Source organism: Amblyraja radiata, chromosome 16 (assembly GCF_010909765.2).
Source record: "Amblyraja radiata isolate CabotCenter1 chromosome 16, sAmbRad1.1.pri, whole genome shotgun sequence".
In the NCBI taxonomy this organism is placed as follows: Eukaryota; Metazoa; Chordata; class Chondrichthyes; order Rajiformes; family Rajidae; genus Amblyraja; species Amblyraja radiata.
The window spans coordinates 32,021,376-32,042,218 of NC_045971.1; the positions used below are offsets into that span (position 1 = coordinate 32,021,376).

A 20,843-nucleotide genomic window follows, 5' to 3' on the forward strand; every position below is an offset into this window, starting at 1 on the left:
CACCGCTGCAGGCCACGTCCCGTCCACACGCTCGGCATCTTGGAGTGGCGCCCGGTCCAGCCGAAAAATTCCATTAAGTGGTGCTCAACAGAAATTTATTTACTGTGATTGAACCGTGATGACGGGCTCTTGTGACAACCTGAACACGTGTGTGTGAGGTGTCAATCCCATTTACAGTCCCAACGTGAAGTTCATGACAGTGAGAAGTAGCCTGGTGCCATTCCCTGTATCACTGGAGCGATTGGGCAGCACGGTGGCAATAGCAGGAGAGACCGCAGCTCGATCCTGCCCTCGGACGCTGTCTGTGTGGAGTTTGCACATTCTCCCTGTGATCATGTGGGTTTCCTCTTGGTGCTCCGGTTTCCCCCCCACATCCCAAAGACGTGCGGGTTTGTAGGTTAATTGTAAATTAAATTTGTAAATTGTCCCTAGTGTGTAGGGAGTGGATGAGAAAGTAAGAAAGCATAAAATTAATGTAAACGGGCGATTGATGGTCAGCATGAACTTGTTGGGCCTAAGGACCTGTTTCTATGCTGTATCTCTGTGCGTGGTGCACGGTGGCGCAGCAGTAGAGTTGCTGCCTTACAGCACCTGACACCTGGGTTTAATCCTAACCACGGGTGCTGTCCGTACGGAGCTTGTATGTTCTCTCCGTCACCATGTTGGTTTTCCCCAGGTGCTCCGGTTCCCTCCCACACTCCAAAGACGTACAGGTTTGTAGGCTGTTTGGCTTTGGTAAAAATTGTCTATAGTTCCTAGTGTGTGTAGGATAGTGTTAGTTTTGCTGGTCGGCGCAGACTCGGTGGACCGAAGGGCCTGTTTCTGCGCTGTATCTTTAAAATAATCTAATCTAAACTAAACTAAAAGAACAATCAACAATATGTCAAAATGGTTGTGGCTGACAGCAAGAAGCACAGGGAGCAGGTGGTCTCCCTGCGGTATTTCTAAAACCTGGCAGAGTACGACTTCAACAACAAACCTGCATTTTGCTGTCCTCATCTGGGAAGGGGGCGATATTCCAGCTGCCGTCAGTTGGTTGAATTGTGGTGAAAAGCAGACGTAACCGATCGGTAACTACAGTGGAGGGAGTAGCAGGCGGACTGGGCAAAAGTTTCAAGGATGCGCTCATAGTCTCAGCAACCCCACTGCTCATGGGAGGGTCCAGCCTTTGGCAACTGTTTGGTCATAGAGTGATACAGTGTGGAAACAGGCCCTTCAGCCCAACTTGCCCACACCGGCCAACATGTCCCAGCTACACTAGTCCCACCTGCCCGCGTTTGTCCCAAATACCTCCAAACCTGTCCTATCCATGTAGCTGTCTAACTGTTTCTTAAACGTCGCGATAGTCCCTGCCACAATTACTTCCTGTGGCAACTTGTTCCATACACACACCACCCTTTGAGGGAAAAATTTACCCCCCTCAGGTCCCTATGAAATCTTTTCCCCTTCACCTTAAACCTATACGAAGGGTGGAGGGAAATATATTATGGATGGATTTTGGTAACAGATGGCAAATTTCTAATCATGGAAAAAAATCACAAACATCTTAACATTGCAACATGTATGTGGAGCCGAAGTGGCCCATGACACTGCTGTGATCTTTTAATAGGCCCTCTCCCTACCATCCTGCTGGCCAATGTACAGTCCCTTGAAAACAAAGTGAAGGACTTAAGGTCAAGGCTGCTTTACCAAAGGGAGCTGAGGGAATGTTCTGTGTTCTGCTTCACAGAGACATGGCTCACCCCCAGCTCCCCAGCCTTAAGGGTTCTCCATCCATCGCATGGACCGTACACTGGCATCTGGGAGGAGGGGGCGTCTGCTTCATGGTAAACTCTGCGTGGTGCTCAGACGTGGCAGTCCTGCCCAACTCCTGCTCTCCACACCTGGAACACCTGGCGGTGAAGTGCCGTCCCTTCTACCTACCGAGGGAATTCACCTCCATCATCCTGACCGCGGTCTACATCCCACCCCAGGCTGATGTCCATCTGGCACTGGGGGAGCTGCACGCCGTGGTCAACAAACACCAGACATCTTACCCCGAGGCGTTTACCACCATTGCCGGGGATTTTAACAAAGCCAACCTTAAGAAATCGCTCCCTAACTTCTACCAATATGTCTCCTGCAGCACCAGAGGACCAAACACCCTCGACCACTGCTACACCACCATCAAGGATGCCTATCGCTCTATCCCTCGCCCTCACTTTGGTAAATCCGACCATACTGGTGCTGCTTCTTCCTGCCTACAGGCAGCAATTGAAGAGCGCACCCCCAGAGGTGAGGACAGTACAGAGCTGGTCGGGGTGGGGGGGGGGGGGGGGGGGGGGGGGAGGGGGGCTGGGTTGAGGGGCAGAGGAACAACTCCAGGACTGTTTGGAGTCTGTAGACTGGGCAATGTTCAGGGACTCGGCAACAGACCTGAACGAATACGCCACAGTCGTTACAGACTTCGTAAAGGAATGTGTGGAGGACTGCATCCCGACAAAATCCTTCTGAGTGATCCTTGATGATACAGAAGTCTACATGAAGTCCAGATACGACCTTGGTAAGGCCATCAAAAAGGCCAAAAGGGACTGGAGGATGAGACAGATGTTTGGCAGCTGTGGCGGGGCCTGAATGCAATCACCTCTTACAAGGCGAAATCAGGAGGCAGCTCAAATGTCAGCGAAGCATCACTCTGATGAGCTCAATGCGTTTTACGCACGCTTTGATAGGAACACTGATGTGCCTTCCCAAGCCCCCATTCGCTATTATGGTATTTCAGTCTCAGTCACAGAGACCGACGTCAGAAAATCCTTCAGAGGGGTGAACCCTCGGAAAGCGCCTGGACCTGATGGTATACCCGGTCGTGTTCTAAAAACCTGTGCGGACCAACTGGCTGGACATTTTCAACCTCCCACTTCTGAGGTCTGAGGTCCCCACCTGCTTTAAAAGCGCATCAATTATACCGGCGCCCAAGAAGAGCAAGGTGACGTGCCAGAGTGACTATCGACCAGTGGCACTAACATCTGTGGTGGTGTCAGTATGGAGATTGTCCGTTCCCCGAGACCGTGTGGGTTTTCTCCAGGCGCTCTGGTTTCCTCCCACGCTCCAAAGACATGCAGGTTTGTAGGTTAATTGGCATCAATAAAAATTGTAAGATTGTCCTGAGTGTGGAGGATTGGGCTAGTTAGTGTACAGCGTGATCGCTGGTCGATGCGGATTCAGTGGGCCAAAGGGCCTGTTTCCGCGCTGTAACAAAAATTGGGCTGGCCAATCAAGTCCCCTTCTTGACAATTTTCAGGTTCTGTTACAAAAAGTGTGAAGAAGGGTCGCGGCACGAAATGTCACCCATTCCTTTTCTCCAGAGATGCTGCCTGTCCCGCTGAGTTACTCCAGCACAGTATCTCTCCATCCTCTGCTCCCTGACCTGCTGAGGAGCTCCAGCATTTTCTGTTCTTTATCCCCACCTTTGTATTGGTGCTAATTATTTTTCTGACTATACCTGGATTAATTCTCTTCGGAAGTTTTGCAACATCGGGGGTTCGATTATAATTTTACCATTTAGAACCTGGCCTAATATTGTCTTCACTAAGCAATGAAATATTTTTCTGTTATTCCAGATTTTGCTTTCTTTTCAAAACAGTTGCCTCCTAGACTTTAGAGAGTCTCGTGGCACAATGCAGAAACAGGCCCTTCGGCCGACCAAGTCCATGCCGACCAGAGATCACCCCGTACACTCAGTGCCGGATTTAGATGAAGAGAGGCCCTGGGCTGTTCCACTTGTGAGGCCCCTCCCAATCCCCCACCCCCACGACTAGAGGAAGATGGTCCACCAGATTGACACCGATTTGTAGCCGAGCGTGGCCAAAGAGATAAGGGGCTGGAAAGCTGCGCTTTTATTTATTTATTTATTGCCAGTGCTAGTGTCGAGTTATCGGCTTAAAACACTATTATTCTGAAATGGAGGGCATGGAAAATTACTGAAGGGTTGTTTAGAGACTACAGTGCGTTGTGACAGCATATGTAAGAAAGGCCTATGACAGTGTCAAAAATATTGTACACTTGGCCAGAGGCACCCTAGATTTCGAGACCCTAGGCTTCACCCTATGAAGCCTAGTGGTAAATCCGGCTCTGCGTACACTAGCACTATCCCACACTCGGGACAATTTACAGCAACCAATTAACCTGTTTGTAGTGCGGGAGGAAACCAGAGCACCTGGAGAAAACCAACGCGGTCACAGGGAAAACGTTACAAACTCTGTACATTCAGCACCAGTAGTCAGGATCGAACCTGGGTCTTTGGCGCTGTCAATTTGAGGTCATAGCCCAGGCATTATTTTAGTTGATAATCCTCTTTAGTTTACTGATGCAACTTTAGTAAGGTCTGTGGTCAGTATATGTTTCCTTCTAACATTTCCAGTGTTTACATCCACTTTATTTCTCCCTGTCTATATCATATTTTGCTTGCACAGTTTAGAAATTGTTTTCATTTACTGAAACGAATGCCCATATTAGGAAAAGGCACATGGCTGCCGTCATTCATTCTATGTTCAAGAAGGAACTGCAGATGCTGGAAAATCGAAGGTAGACTAAAATGCTGGGGAAACTCAGCGGGTGAGACAGCATCGATGGAGTGAAGGAAGTAGGCAATGGTTCGGGCCGAAACGTTGCCTATTTCCTTCACTCCATCGATGCTGCCTCACCCGCTGAGTTTCCCCAGCATTTTTGTCTACTTTCATTCATTCTATTTACATCCCCTGAGATGAAATAGCATTTTTATGGGGCTTTTGTGGGCCATCTGGAAACCGTGCGATGGTTCATATTCTCCACAAATACTTGTTATGAATCCAGAACTAATTAACTGCCAATTGCTGTTAAATTCCATGCAATGAGGTGTCAGGAACAATTAAACCCGAGTTCATATCTGAACACACAAAGAGAGAAGTCGCATTTATTTTATGACTTTTCACAACCTCCCTGCGTCCCAAAGTGTTTAATAGCCAATTAAATGTTTTTGAAGTGTTGCCACCCCTGTTTAGTTTAGTTTAGATACAACGCAGAAACAGGCCCTTCGGCCTGCCGAGTCAACGCCGACCTGCCATCCCCGCACACTAACACAATTTATAATTTTACCTTGCCAATTAACCTCCAAACCTGCACGTCTTTGGAGGGTTGGGGGAAACCGGAGCACCCGGAGAAAACCCACGTGGTCACGGGGAGAACGTACAAAAGGTCGTTCTCCAAACGTGACAAACGTACTTACCCACCACACCACCTCCAGGTCCCTCAGATCGGCCGACTTGGGGTTAATGACCATCCCGCGGTCCAGGCATAAACTCAGGGGTGACCGCACTTTTGCGGTTGCAGCTCCCAGACTATGGAACAGCATCCCCCTTCCCATCAGAACTGCCCCCTCCATTGACTCAAAAGAGTCTAGACTTAAAACTTATTTCTACTCTCAAGCCTTTCTTGAGGTCCTCTGAGGGAGCGCTGGATGTATTTGTCTATGTATTGTTGATCTATGTACCACTGTTTGTAGAACGTTAGTACCTGTACCGATGTAAAGCACTTTGGTCAACGAGAGTTGTTTTTAAATGTGCTATAGAAATAAAGTTGACTTGACTTACTGTAATAGTGACACTTACCAATAGTGACATGTCCCCCTCCCATTGGAATTGTGCAATACGGTGCATACTGCAGCGAGTCTTTTAATTTACACTTGAATACAATATATATGCTTTAAATTGGATTGGAGTGTTTTTGAAAGGGGGGAGGCTGTGCGATCACTGATCACTGGCCTTGGGGGTACCCGGTGAGGGAGTGGAGCAACCGAGTGGGGAGAGGGTGTGGAAGAAGGGGGTCCCCCCTCCAAGGGTAGGAACTTTTTGAAATTTGATGTATTAAAATCATGTTTTAGTGCACTGTAGAAGTATGATTTCAATGTTTTTTGTATGAAGTATTTTTAAGAGGTAACTTTTTAAGGGGTAACTTTATCCACACAAAGGGTGATGGGTGTTTGGAACAAGCTGCCAGAGGAGGTAGGTGAGGCAGGGACCATCCCAACATTTAAGAAAAAGTTAGACTGATACATGGATAGGACAGGTTTGGAGGTATGGACCAAAAGCAGGTGGCGTAGCTGGGACATGTTGGCAGATGTGGGCAAGTTGCGCCGAAGGTCCTGTTTTCACACTGTATCACTCTATGACTACATTATACCTCCACCATGCATGAATGCTTCAAAATCAAGTGATCGAGTTTTATTGCCATATACTCAAGCATAGAAATATAGAAAATAGGTGCAGGAATAGGCCATCGGCCCTTCGAGCCAGCACTGCCATTCAATATGATCATGGCTATTCATCTAAAATCAGTACCTCTGTCCTGTTTTTCCCCCCATATCCCTTGATGTCGTTAGCCCCAAGAACTAAATCTAACTCTCTCTTGAAAACATCCAGTGAATTGGCCGGCACTGCCTTCTGTGGCAGAGAATTCCGCAGATTCACAACTCTCTAGGTGAAGAAAGTTTGTCCTCCATCTCAGTCCTAACTGGCCCCCCCTTTATTCTTAAACTGACCCATGGTTCTGGACGCCCCCAACATCGGGAACATTTTTCCTGCAGTTACAGTAAGTGAAAATCTAGCAGGCAAGCAAGATGCTTTCACCAACCATCCCCATTTGAAGCCCACTATCTTCCACCGTTTCTACCCAGTGCTTGGTACTTACTTCCAGCAGCCATTGGTTGTCCTCCAGATGCACTCTCTCTCCTCTCAACCCCCCTCTCTCTCCCCCCCTCTATCTCTCCCCTCCGTCTCTCTTTCCCCTCTCTCTTTCTCCTCTCTCCCTCTCTATCTCTCCTCTCACCCCTCTCACTCACTTCCCTTCCATCTCTCTTCTCTCTCCCCCTTCTCTCCCCCCCCTCTCTCTCTCCTCTCTTCCCCTCTCTCTCTCTCCTCTCTTCCCCTCTCTCCCCCTCTCTCTCTCTTCCCCCTCTCTCTGTCCCACCTCACTCTCCCCCCTCTCTCTTGTCCCCTCTCTCCTCTCACTCCCCCCCCCTCCCCTCTCTCCCCTCTCTTTCCTCTCTCTCTCTCCCCTCTCTTTCCTCTAACTCTCTCTCCCCTCTCTTTCCCCTAACTCTCTCTCCCCTCTCTTTCCCCTAACTCACTCTCCCCTCTCTTTCCCCCCTCTATTTCTTCTCTCTCTCCCCCCCCTCTCTCTCTCCTCTCTCTCCCCTCGCTTCCCCCTCTCCCCCCTCTCTCTCTTTCTCCCTCCCTCTCTATCTCCCCCTCTCTCCCTCCCACCTCACTCCCCCTTGCTCTCTCTCCCCTCTCTCTTTGTCTCTCCTTTCTCTTTGCCCCCCATCTCTCTCTCTTTCCCCCATTTCTCTCTTTCCCCCTCTCTCTTTTACCACCCCTCTCTTCCCCCTCTCTCTCCCCCATTCTCTCCTACCCTCTCCTCCCTCTCCACCTCCTCTCTCTCTCTTCCCTCTTTTCTTTCTTCCCTCTCACCCCTCTCTCTCTTCCCCCCCTCTCCCACCTCACTCTCTCCCCTCTCTCTCCCCTACCTCTTTCCCCCTCTCCCTCTTCTCTCTCTCCATTCACCCCCCTCTGTCTCTCTCCTCTCTCTCCTCTCACCCCCCCCCTCTCTCCCCCCTGTCTCCCTGTCTCCTTCCCCCTCTCTCTCTCTCCACCTCCCTTTGAGAGTCTGTCCCTTCGGCACAGAGACTCTCTCGGCAGCGGAACTTCCGACGCCTCCGACGGCCCAGGACACTCGCACTGTCCGGAGTGCTCCATGGCTGAAGCTGCAGCGAGCGAATCGCTAGCCGCCCAAATACTCGTCAGCCCCGCAAACTCACCAGCTCCGGCTCCCCGCATCTGTATCCGCCCGCTGCTTCCATCCCTCCCTCAGCCCCGGCTCTCCAACACCCGCGGACCATGCACTTTATCCGAGTTTTGACATTTTTGTTGATCACAGAATTTCTCACCACAGAGCGTGAGAAATTTCTGATCAGCGTGAGGGCGTGAGAGTTTGCTTGAGGGCGTGATTCTCACGCTCAAAGCATGAGAGTTGGCAGCCCTGTATCCTGTTCATTGTGAGGCGCGATTTGTCAAACAGTTGCCCACATTACAGCAGTGACCACCTGAGTTGTGTAAGGCACTGGGGGCCTGTCTTGTGGAAGGCATCCAGAGAGTGCAAGAGCTTTTTCATGACACTATTTTACCTTGGGCGAGAGGGTTTCACTTAATCATCGTTACTTTTTATGCATATCTTTCTTTCATTTGGTCTATATCACTTGACTTCACCATGTATATCTCTCGTTTCCCTTTCTCCTCACTCTCCGTCTGAAGAAGGGTCTCGACCCGAAACATCGCCTATACCTTTTAAGTGGTTTGTTTTTAGTCTCAGAGATACAGCACGAAACGAGGCCCTTCGGCCCACCGAGTCTGCACCATTCAGATCCCCGCACGTTAACACTATCCTACACACACTAGGGACAGTTTACATTTAGACCAAACTTTCCTCCAGAGATGCTGACTGACCTGCTGAATTACTCCGGCTTTTTGTGCCGATCCTCACCTAACATAACTCGTTTAACAAGATTGACAATGTGATCGCTACCAGCCGTCTTGTGAGCACAATATTGTATCTAATGCTTGTTTCCTTGGTGATAATTAGTAGCTAGTTGGCGTAATGTAGAACAGCAACTCGATGTCTGAAAGTGAGGACCACCATTTAGTGTCACTTCAAATGAGATGGCTGCAGAGTTTGAAGGATGTTACAATCCTTCCTTCACGTTTGTTCACTGAAGGAGAATTCTCTTTGTATAAATATATTTGGCTTTTTTCCCACATTAAATTGAATTTAAGGTGGCACGGTGGCGCAGTGGTAGAGTTGCTGCCTCACAGCGCTAGAGTCCCAGGTGTGATTCTCACCTCGGGTGCTGTCTGTATGGAGTTTGTACGTTCTCCCTGTGACCGCGTGGGTTTTCTCAGGGTGCTCTGGTTTCCTCCCACACCCAACGTGCAGGTTTGTAGGTTAATTGGCATTCGGTAAAATGAGTAAATTGTCCGGAGTGTGTGGGATAGCACTAGAGTACGGGGATCGCTGGTCGGCGCAGTCTTGATGGGCTGAAGGGCCTGTTTCTGCGCCACATCTAACGTCTAAATACTTCTTTTTAAGTATGACCAAGAAGCAAATGATGCATAATAAAAGACAAAATGTTGAAGTAACTCAAAGAGGATGAGTAAAGGGCCTGTCCCACGAGCATGCGACCTGCATGCGGCAAGCGCGACCTAGAGGGCCAGTCCCACCAGCATGCACCTAACATGGTCGCTTGAGCCGTATGGCATGTGGCAAGCGCGACCAAACCAGAAGCGGGAGCCGCAGGGAGGTCGAGTGAGTGACACGGCGTCGAGGTGGCTGCGGGCCGGCAGGCCGTTGGCGCGCGGAATTTTTAAACACGGTCAGTTTTCGGAGCCCCGCGCGATGTCGGGACCAGCTCCGCACAACTCCATACGGCTCCGACGATCGAAGTGAGACCGGCCCCGCGAGGCCGTACGGATCACCCGACCATGTTAGGTTGCGCTTGCCGCATGCAGGCGCATGCTCGTGGGACAGGCCCTTAACTCATCTGGTGAGGGAATGGGGAGGTGACGTTTCAGGTCGGGACCCTTCTTCAGACCCGAAACGCCCACCTATCCATTCCCTCCCAGATACTGCCAGATCTGCTGAGTTCCTCCGGCACTTTGTGTTTTATTCAGGATTCCAGTGTCTGCAGTTCCTTGTGCTTCCAGTGATTGAGAATGTAGCCGGTTCTATTTTGGACTGTTAGTTTTGTCTAGTGAGTCTGCGATGATATTTGGCAACGTTTCAACTTGTTAAAAGTGATTTATGGAAATGCAAACTTGTAGTGTCGGGAAGAGTTTAACGTTGTGTTTCCGTACCTGTATGAAGTCACTACTGTACATCAATTAATGTCAGGTGTTTTTTTTAATCCAAACCAAATTTATTCAATTATTTACAATACTAATATTTACAAAACAAAGAATAACAACGCCCCCACCACCATAATTCAAAAGTGACCAAATATTCTTATTACGAAATGGGGGCGGCACGGTGGTGCAGTGGTAGAGTTGCTGCCTTACAGCAGCAGAGACCCGGGTTAGAACCTGACTACGGGTGCTGTCTGTACGGAGTTTGTACGTTCTCCCCGTGACCTGCGTGGGGTTTCTACAAGATCTTCGGTTTCCTCCCACACTCCAAAGACGTACAGGTTAGTAGGTTAATTGGCTTGGTATGAATGTAAAATTGTCCCTGGAGTGTGTAGGATAGTGTTAGTGTTAGTGTGCGGGGATCGCTGGTCGATGCAGACCAGGTGGGCCGAACGGCCTATTTCCGTGCTGCATCTCTAAACAAAACTAAACTAAATATAAAATAACGATGTTACAATCCTGCGGTCAATGCCCCCAGCGGTCCCAGAACCCCTCCATGGTGCCTGTGGGTGCAGCGTGTTCATTCTCAAGGTACACCTGGGCGCGGACGTAACCCCGTAAAGGGGGCGGGCAGTCGGCTCGGGCAGCTAGACCAGGCCCAGGAGCAACCCAAGCAGGACACCCTCTGCCCTACGTGCCCCCCCCCCCCCTACGAACAGGGTGCCCAACAACGAGGTTGGTGGGACTAAAGTGGAGCCAGAAAGCAAAGCATTTTGGGGAAGTCCACGGCCAGATGTTTACAGCTGTTTGCCAAGTACAGATTTCTGTAGCCAAGCTATAAATGAACACACTTTTCTTCACAGAGTCATCATCCCTTGGTGTATTTTTCTTTGAGATGTTGAGCTGCTGAGCTTGTCACTAGGGAGTAGTTAAGCCTGCATTGCAGAGCCCAGCGCTGTGTAGGGGGGAGGGGGTTATTCAGCATGTGGAGATTAAGTGGCAAGATCACCAAATGAACGCGTGTTTCCTTAAGCTGTGACTGCAGCCCCCTCATCGTTGGGCCATTACGTCTTCCAGTCTGTCGTTGTGATATTCTCTGTGTTCTGTGTCTGTGGCTTTCAACAAAAACTACAGGTTTGGGAAGGTATAGATATGGTAGACAGTCAGCACCCTTTGTTAGGAAGAAACTCCAGATGCTGAAAGTAGACACAAAATGCTGGAGTAACTCAGCGTGACAGGCTGGAGAGAAGGAATGGAGAAGGAATGGGTGGTGTTTCAGGTTGAGACCCTTCTTCAGACTGAAGAAGGGTCTCCACCTGAAACGTAACCATTCCTTCTTTCTAGAGATGCTGCCTGTCCCAGTCAGAACTCTTTTTCCCAGTATGGAAATATCAAATACTACAGAATATAACCTTAAATTGAGTGGGACAAAGTTTAAAGCTGAGGTGTGGATAGGTTTTTTTTACACAGAGGGTGGTGAGTGCCTGGAACGTGCTGCCAGAAGTGGTGGAGGAGGCAGATATGATAGACTTTGCAACAGGCCCATGGATATGCAGGGATTGGAGGGATGTGGATTATGTGCAAGCAGATTAGAGTTGGTTTTAGCATTGTGTTTAGCACAGACTTTGTGGGCTGAAGGGCCTGTTCCTGTGCTATACTGTTCTACATTCTGCAAATTGTATTTCCTTCTTCAATGTCAACGTACTTAGGACAGCGGGTGTGACAACGTACTTAGAGACGCAGGGTGGAAACAGGCCCTTCGGCCCATCGAGTCCACACCGACCAGCGATCCTAGCACATTACCACTCTCCTACACACGCTGGGAACAATTTTTTTTAACATTTATACCAAGCCAATTAACCTACAAATCGGTACCTCCTTGGAGTGTGGGAGGAAACCGAAGAATTCTGAGAAATCCCACGCAGGTCACGGGGAGAACGTACTAACTCTGTACAGAGAGCATCCGTAGTCAGGATCGAACCCGGGTCTCTGGCACTGGAAGGCAGCAACTCTACCGCTGTGCCACTGAGACGCCCAATAAACTAAACTGAAAACTGGAAAAGCTCTTCCACCACAACCTGTGATGTACATTGAAGTGCTGATTTGGTGCCACACGGTGATGGAACACCTTTGAACTCATGTCGTAAGATTGTAGCATCTGTAATTCCTGTTGAGGCGGCATCTCACCCATCAGTTCACCCTGCTGTTTCAGCAGATAATTATCCTCCTTTGGAAATCCATCAACATGTCTAGACACTAGAAGAACTGATGGATGAGATGCTACCTCAACATGAAGTCACAAAGGAACTGCAGACGCTAGGGTCTCAACCTGAAACGACACCTATTCTTTTTCTCCAGAGATGCTACTTGACCCGCTGAGTTACTCCTGCATTTTGTGTCTCTTCGTTGAATATCTTGTGTAGAACGGAAAGTGCACAACATGAAAGGGGGCGCTGCACTGGCAGCAGCCTGTCGGCAGCGTGTCCGTTTTTTTCCAACTTTTTTTCTTTTTTTAGTATGTTTAAAAGTGTGTATTTAATGTTTCTTTGTGTGTTATGTGTGGGGGGTGGTGTGGGGGGGTAAGGGGGAAACCGTTTCGGCCGCCTCTTCCATGGAGAGGCGACTTTTTCAGGTCGCCTCCCCCGTGGCCTAACAGCAAGGATCGGCGCGGACTTTCCCGGAGACGCGCCCGGAGCTTCAGCGGCGGGCGCAGCGTGGACTCTCGGCGCGGAGCGGGTGAGACCTCGCTGGAGGGGAGCGCTCCGTTACGCTGGCCCGCGGCAGCCGGCAGCCTGAAGCCGCGGTCTGCAGAACTCCAGCTGGTGCGGCGTCTACAGCCCGGGATCCCTCGTGGAGGACCCGGGGGGAAGAAGAAGCTTCCACCGCCGGCCCGCGGCCGTCTTCTACCGCGGGTGCGGCATGGACTTATCATCTCCCCAGGAGGGGTGCTTCGACCGCCGGCCCTGCAGACTGCGGTGCTTCCGGCTGCGGCACGGCAGGTACTTTAAAACTTTGACCGCCGGCCTGCGGCCTACACCAGCCTGAAGCCACGGTCTCTGGTTGGGAAGAGCCGATCCTGGACTCACCTTGACTTTGACTTTGTCCCTTACCATCTGGACGCCCGCAGCAACGGCTGTGGAGGGTGGTGGTCCCGACCACGGGGGAAAATGGAGGAGGACTGGCCAAGTTCTGTGCCTTCCACCACAGTGATGAATGCTGTGGTGGATGTTTGTGTAAAATTTTTATTGTGGTTGTGTTCTTTATTATTGTACCGCTGCTGGCAACCCAAATACCACCGACCTTGGTTGTGTGGCAATTAAATTATATCAATCAATCAATCATGGCTCGAAAGTGTACCAACAACGTATCTAAGCTGCTGAGCAAACTTTTCCAAAACTGCATCCAACGATCATGACTGACCTGTTCCTCCTCCAGTTCTTGGCTTCTGCAATGGTTGTTAAGCAATGGTTGTTGAGCAATGGTTATTAAGCAATGTTTCTTGAGCCAGTGTAGGAACTGCAGACACTTCCATGGATGGCAAGAGGTCCCGTTTTGGGCAGTAGGGGTGAGCGGTTTGCGGTGGTCTATTTCATCTGCTGCCCAACCAGGGCTTTTCCGTGCCTTTTATTTAACAAAACTAAATTTATTAAATTATTAACAATAGTAATATTTACAAAACAGTCAGAACACACCCACCACTAATATTTTCTTGAAACTAAATATTAACTAATGATATTCTAATCCTAATCCAGGATACAGTTGACCTCCCACGGTGCACAGCGGTCCCGGAAATCGACACCGCACGTTCCTTTTTGAGGGACACCCTGGCATGGACCTAACCCGGGGAAAAGGGGCTGGCAGTCGGCTCGGGCAGAGCCCTCTTCTGCCTGGCACGGTGGCCCACGAATAGCCAGCTTGACCAGGCCCGGGAACAAGCCAAGCAGGACATCCTCTGCTCTACCCATTCCCCTTCACACTGGGTGCTCCGTGGTCCCAGTGCGTTCACTCAACGTTTACACTGCGATCATGAATGCTGCTCCTTCACTCTGTGTGTCGACATTGGCCAGAGATTCCCCGGAGTGAGTGTGGTGTTGCATTTGAATATATCCGTAGATCTTCTTTCACTGCCTGCCTGGCCATTTCTGCCAGTGGCAGAGTCTGGAACAGAGTGAAAGCTTTGAGAACCTGATGGCCAACGTCCAAATGACGCAGTCAATAGAAATGATTGAGTGTGGCTCGGGCCTCGGTGCTGAAGGGATACCAACATTCTTCTTATTACTGCTCTGTTCTCCCATCTGCAACGTGGGAACTTTGGTGATGCAATGGTACAGGTAGACTTTAGAGACACAGCGTAGAAACAGGCCCTCAGTAGACCGAGCCCGTGCCAACCAGCGATCCCCGTACACTAGCACCATCCTACACACTAGGGACAATTTTACTGAAGCTAATTAACCTACAAACCTTCACGTGTTTGGAGTGTGGATGGAAACCGGACCACCTGAAGAAAACCCACGCGGTCACAGTGAGAATATACAAACTCCATACATACAGCGCCCATTGTCTGGATCAAACCTGGGTCCCTGGCACTGTAAGGCTGCAACTCTACCACTACTCCACTGTGCGGCCCGCTATAAGCTGTAAACAATTATTGAGATTGGTGATTAGTATTAGTTGAGATGTCTAGGACTTTGCCGTATGTCAGGGTAGATAAAAATGCTGGAGAAACTCAGCGGGTGAGGCAGCATCTATGGAGCAAAGGAAATAGGCGACGTTTTGGGTCGAGACCCTTCTTCATGGCCTTCTCATCAATTCAAGTTGAAGCCTGAGCTGCTTTACAATTGAAACAACAAATGTGGGTGGCTCGATTGTTATCATGTGTTGTCTTTCTGCTGATTGGTTAGCATGCCACAAAGTACCTCAGTGCACGTGACAATAAACTAAACTAAACTGAAAACAATCTTGTTCTGTTAGTCGAACACAGGTAAGCTGGTGCATTGTACAATTGGGCACTCATCTTGGAATGTGTGGGCTGGGAGGTGGAGAGTACGGTGTAGGTTGTAGGGTGGGCCATGCACTGTCCACCCCTGGGCCTGGTCAAGCTGGCCATTCATGGGTCACGGCGCCAGGCAGACGAAGGCTGTACCTGCCCCCTTTCCCGGGGTTACATCCGTGTCTGTGTGTCCCTTGAAAAAGACCACGTGGTGTCTACAGGTGGGTCCCGGGACCGCTGCGCACCTCGGGGGGTTTAACTGTAACATGGATCAGGATTGTAACATCATCATTTACTGTTTAATAGTAAGAATACTTGGAAATGTTGTACTATGATGGTGGATGTTTTGATATTGTTTGTTGTGTAAATCTTATGGTAAACAATTTAATACATTTAATTTTGTAATAAAAAGAGTGTACATGCAGGCGTGGGGTGGGATGGAGACTAAACTGGGCTGGAGACTAGACTGGGCTGGAGACTAGACTGGGCTGGAGACTAGACTGGGCTGGAGGCTAGAGTGGGCTGGAGACTAGTCTGGGCTGGAGACTAGTCTGGGCTGGAGACTAGACTGGGCTGGAGACTAAACTGGGCTGGAGACTAGACTGGGCTGGAGACTAGTCTGGGCTGGAGACTAGACTGGGCTGGAGACTAGACTGGGCTGGAGACTAGACTGGGCTGGAGGCTAGACTGGGCTGAAGACTAGACTGGGCTGGAGACTAGACTGGGCTGGAGACTAGACTGGGCTGGAGGCTAGACTGGGCAGGAGACTAGACTGGGCAGGAGACTAGACTGGGCTGGAGACTAAACTGGGCTGGAGACTAGACTGGGCTGGAGGCTAGACTGGGCAGGAGACTAGACTGGGCTGGAGACTAGACTGGGCTGGAGACTAGACTGGGCTGGAGGCTAGACTGGGCTGGAGTCTAGACTGGGCAGGAGACTAGACTGGGCTGGAGGCTAGACTGGGTTGGAGACCAGACTGGGCTGGAGATAGACTGGGCTGGAGGCTAGACTGGGCTGGAGTCTAGACTGGGCAGGAGACTAGACTGGGCTGGAGGCTAGACTGGGTTGGAGACCAGACTGGGCTGGAGACTAGACTGGGCTGTAGGCTAGACTGGGTTGGAGACCAGACTGGGCTGGAGACTAGACTGGGCTGGAGTCTAGACTGGGCTGGAGGCTAGACTGGGTTGGAGACCAGACTGGGCTGGAGACTAGACTGGGCTGTAGGCTAGACTGGGTTGGAGACCAGACTGGGCTGGAGGCTAGACTGGGCAGGAGACTAGACTGGGCTGGAGGCTAGACTGGGCAGGAGACTAGACTGGGCTGGAGTCTAGACTGGGCAGGAGACTAGACTGGGCTGGAGTCTAGACTGGGCTGGAGGCTAGACTGGGCAGGAGACTAGACTGGGCAGGAGTCTAGACTGGGCAGGAGACCAGACTGGGCTGGAGTCTAGACTGGGCCAAATACACTAATGGGCCACCTGTCCCTCTCCTTTCAGAGGTGTCTATAAAAGTGCAAGTCTTCGACAACGGTGACCTGTCTCCTCTGGCAGAGGCCGCCGTGGATGTTTACACAAACCAGTCGTGGTTAGCTGCAGGAACGACGGACAGGGATGGCGTGGCACTGATCACCGTACAGTACCGACTGGGAACATGGCTGGTCGTCAGCGCTGCAAAGCACGGCTTCGTCACCAACTCTGCCCCCTGGCACGCCAAAAAAACTCCACGTAAGTGAGAAGCTGTCAGCAGCAACTCTGCGATTTTTTTAGGTGATATATTATTAAGTGTTGCTAATTGCTGGGAAAGAACTCGACACAGACAAAGTCATTTGAAGATATACTTTCAGCTTTTGTTCGGAGTTGGCAGTGTTTAAAGTCTCTCTGCCACAACGTGCACTGGTTCAAAAACAAATCCCCAAAATTAACATTCTCTCCACCAACACAAGCCAGCAGCATAATCAAGGAGCAGTCTCCCCCCTGATCACTCCTTTTTCTCCCCTCTTCCATCAGGCAAAAGTTACAGAAACGTGAAAACGCACGCGTCCAGATTCACGGACAGTTTCTTCCCAGCTGTTATCAGGCAACTGAACCATCCTACCACAACCATAGAGCAGTCCTGAGCTACTATCTACCTCATTGGAGACCATCAGACTATCTTTATGGGCCTGTCCCTCTTTGGCCACTTTTTAGGCAACATGTTGAAAAATTAGCGGGTGACTAGAATGAGGCCGAGATCAAGAGTAGCGAGAATTCTCGAGCCGCAAGTGGGTCGCCAGGAAGTCGAAGGTTCTCGGAGGTTCTCGTAGGATAAGCGACCGGTAATGTTAAATATCCGCCGAGCTTCAGAGCCGTGTATCTCTGGCTTCTTAAAAGTTGTCTCCACTCCTTCTCCCCCCTTCTCCCTCCCTTTTTTAAAGGACTTACCATACATTGTGCTTTAGCCGCCTTTTTACAGCGCCAACCTTCCTGTTCATCGCAGCGTGTGTCTGTATCACCTTGGCTTTGCAACAGTGACAGGGCAAGCAGGGGGAGTGCTGTCTAAAAAATTAACATGGGCTGGTGAAGGAAGCGATGTGTGTGTGTGTGTGTGTGTGTGTGTGTGTGTGTGTGTGTGTGTGTGTGTGTGTGTGTGTGTGTGTGTGTGTGTGTGTGTGTGTGTGTGTGTGTGTGTGTGTGTGTGTGTGTGTGTGTGTGTGTGTGTGTGTGTGTGTGTGTGTGTGTGTGTGTGTGTGTGTGTGTGTGTGTGTGTGTGTGTGTGTGTGTGTGTGTGTTCCACTCTGATAGTCGCCACTCCAGTTCCGGGATTTGCAGGCGACTGCCGGCAACTTGACAGTTGCCGGTAGTCCGCTGAAAAATCGCTTAAGTGGGACAGGCCCATTAATCAGACTTTATAGGACTTTATCTTGCACTAAACGTTATTCCCTTTATCCTGTATCTGTTAGAAGTGGACAGCTCAATTGTAATCATGTATAGTCTTTCCACTGACTGGCTAGCACGCAACAAAAAGCTTTACACTGTACCACAGTACACGTGACAATACCATGGACTACCACCCCAGCAGCGTGTTACAGGCATTCGCCACCCTCTGTGTAAAATAAAAATTGCCCTGCACATCTTTAAACTTTGCTCCTCGCTAGTCTCTGTTATTTCCATACTGGGAAAAAGGTTCTGACTGTCTACCCCATCTATGCCTCTAATAATTCTATATACTTCTATCCGTCTGCCAGCGAGCTCCCACAGTGTAGTTGTCAGTATCGCTGTCTCAGGGTGGAGGGGCTTGGCTTCAATCCCACCTCAGATACTCTTCACGCTGAACACCGATGTTCTCTCCTTGTCTGCGTGTGTATCCCTTTTTTTTGTATCAAAAATAATTACTTCAATTACGATACCAAATAATACTTACAAAACAAAACCGTAGTAACACACCCACCACCATAGTACAAAATCACCAATTTATCAAAGACACTACATTTTCAAATAAGCATAATACAATATGCATTACCCTCGCGCTGTGCAGTGGTCCCGGAAATCCCCCAGGGTGCACGTGGACAGCGCATAGTCCCTCTCTAGTACCACCCGAGTGCGGACGTAACCCCGGAAAAGGGGCAGGCAGCCAGCTCGGGCAGAGCCCTCTTCCACCTGGCGTCGTGACTCGCGGATGGCCAGGCTAGGAGCAACCCAACCAGGACATCTTCAGCCCTACCCTCTCCCCTACGCACAGGGTGTCCAAAGATGAGGATGGCGGGTGTGAAGTGCAGACAGAAGGCAAGGAGCAGCCCCTTTAGATATTGGAACAGTGGCTGCAGCCTCACTCACTCCATGTACACGTGGTGCACAGACTCATCCAGCCCGCAAGTGGCAGGCGGCTAGCGAGTCTGTCAACCGCAAGATAAACAGGTTGCAAGGGAACTCCTCGGTGCAGTGCCCTCCACCCCAGGTCCCCGATGTAGAGGGGGAGAATCCCTGCGTAGAGGGACCCCCACTGGGCTCCAGTTCTGTCCTGCAGATATGCTGGACATCAGTGGTGGGGAAGATGCTGGAGTCGATTATTAAAGGTGAAATAGCGACACATTTGGATAGCAGTAACAGGATAGGTCCAAGTCAGCATGGATTTATGAAGGGGAAATCAGGCTTGACTAATCTTCTGGAATTTCTTTAGGATTAACAAGTAAAATGGAGAGCCAGTGGATGTAGTGTACCTCCACTTTCATAAAGCCTTTGATGAGGTCCCACACAGGAGATTAGTAGGCAAAATTAGAGCACATGGTTTTGGGGGGTAGAGTGCCGAAATGGATAGAAAATTGGTTGGCAGACAGGAAACAAAGGGATTAACGGGTCCCTTTCAGAATGGCAGGCAGTGACTAGTGGGGTGCTGCAATGTTTGGTGCTGGGACTATAGCTATTTATAATATACATTAATGATTTAGATGAAGGAATTAAAAGTAACATTCACAAATTTGCAGATGACACAAAGCTGGGTGGCAGTGTGAACTGTGAAGAGGATGCTAAGAGGTTGCAGGGTGACTTAGATAGGTTGGATAAGTGGGCGGATGCATGGCGGATGCAGTATAATGTGGATAAATGTGAGGTGAACCACTTTGGTGGCAAGAACAGCAAGAAGGCAGATTATTATCTGAATGGTGTCAGGTTAGGAAAAGGGGAGGTGCAATAAGACCTGGGTGTCCTTGTGCATCAGTTACTGAAAGTAAGCATGCTTGTTCAGCAGGCAGTGAAGAAAGCTAATGGCATGTTGGCCTTCATAACGAGAGAAGTTGAGTACAGGGCCCTTGTGAGACGGCACCTTGAGTATTGTGTGCAGTTTTGGTCTCCTAATTTGAGGAAGGACATTATTGCTATTGAGGGAGTGCAGTGTAAGTTCACCAGGTTAATTCCCGAGATGGCAGGACTGTCATATGATGAAAGAATGGGTCGGCTGGGCTTGTATTCACTGGAATTTAGAAGGATGAGAGGGTATCTTATAGAAACATAGAAAATTATTAAGGGATTGGACACGCTAGATGCAGAAAACATGATCCCGATGTTGGGGGGATCCAGAACCAGGGGCCACAGTTTAAGAATAAGGGATAGGCCATTTATAACTGTAATGAGGAAAAACCTTTTCACACAGAGAGTTATGAATTTGTGGAATTCTCTGCCTCAGAAGGCAGTGGAGGTCGATTCACTGGATGCATTCAAAAGAGAGTTAGATAGAGCTCTTGGGGCTAGCGGAATCAAGGGTTAGGGGGAGAAGGCAGGAACGGTGTACTGCTTGTGGATTATCAGCCATGATCACATTGAATGGCGGTGCTGGCTCGAAGGGCCGAATGATCTACTCCTACACCTATTGTCTATGTATCTATTAACCGGCTGTTGTCAAGGTGATGCTGATGATGTAGGAGACATGATAAGTTGCCTGGGCACAGAGAGGGTGTGGGCTGAATGGGATTGTTCCCCTGGAAGTCAGCACTTGGCCAATGGGCCGAATGGTCAACTCTTGCGTGGTTATAAGAGTAAGATGAGCAATTCTGGAGATGTTCATGTTATGTGTAGGGAGGAACTGCAGATGCTGGTTTACACCGAAGATAGACACAAAGTGCTCGAGTAACTCAGCGGATCAGGCAGCATCTGTGGAGAAAATAAATAGGTGACGTTTTGGGTTGAGTTCCTTCTTCAGTCTGAAACGCCACCTATTCCTTCTCCCCAGAGATACTGCCTGACCCCCTGAGTTATTCCAGCATTTGGTGTCTTATCTCCGATGTTTATGTTATGTTCGCTTCACGACTGGTATTCCAACACTACTTGTGTATTTTACAGGGTATTTAAATTCTGAGCAATCTCACAGGTTGAGCAAACCACTCTCTCTCTCTAGTCAGAGTTCACCACAATCCCGTCCCCTTCCGTTTAGCTGTCCATTAGTGCAGTGTGCATGTCGGCTCAGGATACTGGGTCT

The 20,843-nt window shown here is 49.7% G+C and overlaps 1 protein-coding gene across 1 annotated transcript in view; it reads left to right on the forward strand.

Moving 5' to 3' along the window:
- The window catches only part of fam171a2 (family with sequence similarity 171 member A2), a 286,830-nt gene that overhangs the window by 83,874 nt on the left and 182,113 nt on the right, over nucleotides 1-20,843 (forward strand). The window contains exon 2 of the mRNA XM_033035411.1: nucleotides 16,394-16,621. Within this exon, the coding sequence (XP_032891302.1) occupies nucleotides 16,394-16,621 (228 nt within the window). The remainder of the gene's footprint in view (nucleotides 1-16,393; nucleotides 16,622-20,843) is intronic.